Here is a 5,598-nt window from a genome sequence, read left to right as displayed (position 1 = left end):
ACCAGACCTCGCGTTGTCCCTGCTTCAGCAGCTCGTGTTGCTGATGTCGTAAGCGAGGACAACATTTGCCAGATTTCAAACTGTAAATAGTGTACGTAAGAGGCTTGCAGCTTGGCTCCAATGAATAATGTGTCAACCTGACAACTGGGAGTGTAGGTGGACTATCAACTCCCCTGTTCCGTTCAACCCGGCGGTGAATGGGTTGAAGCTCGGTTCATGTTGCATGTAACATATTCTTCCTCCTATATCCATTTACTTCCGATAGGACTTCAGTTGTTTCGATTTCGGCTCAGGAATATATGGAATAATTTATCAGCAATATCCAATCGCTTTCTCTTGTTTTACAGTTAACGTAATGGCGATTGTGATCCTCTCCAGAGATAAGTGTGGGCTTTCCACGTGCACCACTCGCTATCTGGTGGCCATGGCAGCGGCAGATCTACTACTCATCACCACTGATGTCATACTGTGGAGAGTCTGTTATTATTATTTCCCAGAATCTTTCCTGGATATCACTTACGTGTGCAGTTTGATTCTGGTCCTGTCTCGTGCAGCTCGAAACTGCTCTGTCTGGTTCACCGTGGCTTTCAGCTTTGACCGAACTGTGGCCATTTGTTGCCAGAAGCTGAAAGTTAAGTTTTGCAATGCGAAAGTTGCAGGTATCGTACTAGCAACAACATGCATTCTGCTCTGCCTGAGAAATGTTCCCTTTTGTTTTACCTATGAACCTGTAAGAATAGTTAACAACGTGCCATTGTTCTGTCGTCAGAAATCAATCTATTATACTGATCTACGGTGGGTGGTATTTGACTGGTTTGATACGATTATAAGCCCACTGCTGCCATTTATTTCAATTTTGTTGCTCAACGCTTTGACAGTGACATACATTTTAGTGGCCAGTCGAATCCGTAAGGGTCTGAAGGGTCAGAGAAAATCTGAGGAACGCCGTGACCCAGAAATTGAAAGCAGAAGGAAATCTATCATATTGCTCTTTACCATATCTGGTAGCTTTATACTTTTATGGCTGGCAACTGTTGTAGACTTTTTCTATTATACATTTACAGGAGTTAATCCCAATCTTTACGTCGGTGGTTCATATGTCTTTTGGCACGTCGGAGTCATGTTGGCGAATTTTAGTTGCTGCACAAACACATTTATATATGTGGTAACACAGTCCAGATTCAGGGAGCAGTTCAAAAAGCTGTTGAAATATCCTGTTACCACAATTACTCAATTCATTGATACTCTAAAGAAGTAAGAAAATCGCAGCAATGAGTTCCAATCTTTCCACTTCATGAATGTTGAATTTCGGCGGGAACTAGCAGCAATTACTTTACAGCTGAAATCTCATTTGCCTCAAAAGTTTATCAATGGGCTGGTAGTATTCTGCTTATTAGGGGACATCAACTTTCCGTGTGTTATGACCTTCTGTTTTCGATTCGAAATAAAATTTGTTATATTCTGGCTGACATTTTCACGGAATAATCAATTATATTGTATTATAAATAATTGTGTTTCACCAGAATGAAAGATGCTTTAACGGAATAGAAAACTCAGAAACAGACACTTCTATCGATTGATCTGCTCCTGTGTCTATCTTCCAAATTCATCAACGTGATCGTGGTCTTGAATTAGATCTCTCAGTATCCCTCTCGTGATGTGCTCGTTTATTTTGTTGTTGAAATATTTGAACTAATAATTTCCAAAATGTAAAACTTTTGTGAGTTAATAAATTCCTCATTTTTTTTTAGAAGTAACGATGTGGTGATTCAAAACAGTTGTTTGAACTTCACTAACTACACATGTTCAAGTTCTCAAGCCTTATATTATCTAGTTTGAATCAACCCAGCTTAGCTGCTGAGCAGGGCTTCACAGCTCGAATTCGAAACTTTTAGATTGCTCTTTTCTTTCTGCAGTGCCCTTTTCTAACGTTCATACTCATTTGACTGAATATCGAAGAGGTTTACCAAAAATGTCAATACTAGGGGATAGCATTTCAGAATGCACGGCATAGAATGGACATATTCAGGCCCGCATTTCTTGACAACCAAAAAAAGTAATTCGTATCTCACTTCCCAGGTACACGTTCATTGCCGTAATAAATAATTGTGTGATATGAAATTCAGCCTTTCCCATTGCACCAGAAAGTCAGTTGTACAGACAATCATCTGACATGTGAAATAAGCCATGGACCATTCGATCAATAGAGCCAACTGTGTTAATCAATATGAACATTATTGATCCAATGTGGTCACAAAACAATTTTCGTTCCTCAGTGGTATGACCCGTGAAAATCTGGGCAGTCAATAATTAGTCTAAATCAACGTTTTCAGCCTCAGCCGACAATCAGTGACCGAGTCTCAATTACTCCTTTGGTGAAACAGTTCCAAACGCTGTCAAGGCAGTTATCTCCTCCTTATCTACGTAATAAATGACAGAGTACTCGTTATGAAAACGTGTTGTTAAGTTCTCTTCGCCCTTGAACCGAACATTGAACGTGGAACAGAGAAAATAAATTAGAGAAGAATGCAGCACAGGAACAGACCCTTCGGCCCTTTGTTGTGCCAAACAAGAAACTAAATGAAACGACTCCCAAATGCCTGCACTTGGTCCACAGCCCTCTATTTCGTGCATATTCATGTGCTTATCTAAAAGACCCTTAAACGTCCAGATAGCATCTTGCATCCCCATCATCCATGGTAGCGCGTTCCAGACACGTACCAAACTCTGTGTAAAATTCCTGCCCCTCACATCTTCTTTCAACTTTTCCTGTCTCACTTTATGTGCATGCCTCCTAATATTAAACATTTCAACTCCGGGGAAAAAAACATTCTGACGATCAACCCGATCAATCCCTCTCATAAATGCATACGTCCATCAGTTCTCCAGTGGGCCTCGGCCGCTCCAGCAAATCTACCTTAAATGTCAGCATACAAACTCAGGTAATTGTGTAGTGTTTGTTTTTCCTAATTTCAAAGAAAAAACTCCTGCTCAAAATTTCCTGGTCAGCCAAAAGCTTCAACGCAGGAATCAGCGAGGAGAGCCGCCCTTTTTTGAGGGATATGGGCGTCGCTGGCTGGTCAGCATTTATTACCGATCCCCAGTTGTCCGAGGAGAGTTGAGAATCATAGCATCGAGTCACAGCGTCCTATTTGTGCAGAAGAAAGCCATTCGGCCAATCGAGTCTGCACCAACGACAAACCCACCCAGGCCCCATCCTCATAACCACAGGCATTTACCTTAGCTAGTCCTCCTGACGCTAAGAGACAAATTTCCACGGCCAATCCAATTAATCCGCACACGTTTCGACAGTGGGAGTAAACCGGAGCACCCGGAGGAAACCCACACGGACACGGGAAGAATGGGCAAACTCCCCCAAGCCGCGAATTGAACCTGGATCCCCGGCGCTGTGAGGCAGCGGTGCTATCCAGTGTGCCATCGTGCTGTCCGTCAACCACATTGCTGTGGCTCTGGAGTCACCTGTGTGCCAGGCCAGGTAATGATGGCTGATTCTCTTCTCTAAAAGGCCAGATGGGTCCTTGTTACAATCGACAATCGTTTCACGGTCATTAGTAGATTCTTCAATCCACAATTTTATTAATTCCACCACCTGCTCAAGGTGGGATTCCAACCCGGAATTCCCCAGAACATTCGCTGATTTTCTGGATTATTAATCTAGCGATAATATCATCAGCCATTCCCTTCCCAACCTGTATTTCAAACAATTCTAGAATGCTTTGGCCTCACTCTGAAAACAGAATGCACAACATACTCTCGAGGTGACCTGTAAATATTTTGTAGGAATTATGCTAATTTCATACTCACTCTCCTATCCAGAATCATCTACTCTTGTGTTTGCTTTCTGACCTGAGTGTTGTACTGGAAACTCTATATTCTATGATTCTTGCACAGTAGAAGCAACGCCTCTTTATTCACAGCCTATTTGCATTTCAATGGTATTCTGTATTGTTGCTTGACGAAATGTTGTTTGACGAAATGCACTTTCCCATATGTTATTGCCAAATAATTGCCAAAACATCAGCTATGTATATCTCGTTTCGCACTTTTAACTCTCAAATTCTGCATTGCAACTTTAAAAAGTGGCTTAATTACAGTCGGCGTATTGATCATATGCATTAATAAACTCGGGAATTCCTTGCATTACAGTTAGCCCACACCACGCCCTCACCTCGTTAAATAAATCTATCTTAGTCTCCTCACATCAGTTAATTAATCCTTCAGTGATGTAGGCCATGGTCTTTGATTTAATATCATTCGTAAAATGGAATCTGCATTCTCTACCATTCAGTCTCTGACTGTCATGATGCTATACAATTTAATTAAATGTCCACCAATTGAACCCCAATGATTTCACTTCATTAACTATCATATGAGGTCTGCGGCATGTGGTGAGGGCACCATCAAGCGAGAAAAAACATTCTTGACTTCATCCTGACCAATCTAACGGCTGTAAACGCATGTGTTCGCAATAGTATCGGTAAGATTGACCATCGCATAGTCCTTGTGAAGATGAAGTGCCACCTTCACATTGAGCATAAATTCCAACATGCTGTGCGGCACTGCCACCGTGCTAAATGGGACGGACTTCAAAAAGATTTAGCAAATTATAACTTGCCATTCAAGAGGGGCCATAGGACATTAACAGCAGCAGAACTGTACAATCGCACAATATTCCAACTCATGGCCATCAGTAGATCAATACAAAAGTCAATGCTGAAGCATTCAAAGCAATCTTTGTACAGAAGTGCCAAGTGAATATCCATCTCGGCCTCCACAAATGGTCTCGGGCCTCACTGATGCCGGTCTTTGGCCAATTCTGTTCACTCCACGGAATTCAACAAGAGTTTGGAGGCACTGAACACTGCAAAGGCAATGGACTCTGACAAAATTCAGACAATAGTACTGACGAATTGTCCTCCAGAATTTCCTGCTCCCGTAAAGAAGCTCTTTCAGTAAAGTAACAGGACTGCCATCTACCCGATAATATGGGAAATTGCCCAGGAATGTGTTGTACTCAAAAAGCAGGAGGAATCCAACCCGGCCAATGAGGACTCTCTCAGATTACCCTCAATAATCAGTAAAGTAATGGAAGGGGTCATCAACAGTGCTTTAAAGCAACACCTGCACAGCAATAACCTGCTCAGTGATGCCCAGTTTGGTTTTGCCATTGTCACTCAGGTCCTGACCTTTTTACAGATTTGGTTCAAACATGGCCAAAAGAGCTGAATTCCAGAGCTGGCGTGAAAGTGACAACGCTTGCCGTCAGGCCGCATTCGAATGAGAATGGCATTAATGTGCTCGAGTAACATTGGAATCAATGCGTATCAGGAGGTAAACACTCCACCGGTTGGGGGTCATACTTGGCACATAGGTAAATAGTTACAGTTGTGTCGAGTCAGTTGTCTCAGCTCCAGGATATCTTCGGGTGTCACTGAGGGACATTTTTCAGGTCATACATCTTCAGTTGCTTCATAAATGAACTTCCATCTGTCATAAGATCAGAATTGGGATTGTGCGACGATTATCGCACAATCAGCGGATCCTCAAATGCTGAAGCAAACCATGTTCAAATTCAAT

At 42.2% G+C, this 5,598-nt stretch overlaps 1 protein-coding gene across 1 annotated transcript; it reads left to right on the top strand.

Moving 5' to 3' along the window:
- The first annotated feature begins 355 nt into the window (after window positions 1-355).
- LOC144497698 (cysteinyl leukotriene receptor 1-like) lies at window positions 356-1,258 on the top strand. The gene has a single exon (XM_078219141.1). It carries the CDS (start codon window positions 356-358, stop codon window positions 1,256-1,258), a length of 903 nt encoding a protein of 300 aa, XP_078075267.1.
- Window positions 1,259-5,598: the final 4,340 nt, after the last annotated feature.

Source organism: Mustelus asterias, chromosome 8 (genome assembly GCF_964213995.1).
Source record: "Mustelus asterias chromosome 8, sMusAst1.hap1.1, whole genome shotgun sequence".
NCBI classification, from domain to species: Eukaryota; Metazoa; Chordata; class Chondrichthyes; order Carcharhiniformes; family Triakidae; genus Mustelus; species Mustelus asterias.
The sequence above is the reverse complement of the archived record's forward strand: the minus strand, read 5'-3'. Positions and strand labels throughout refer to the sequence as shown.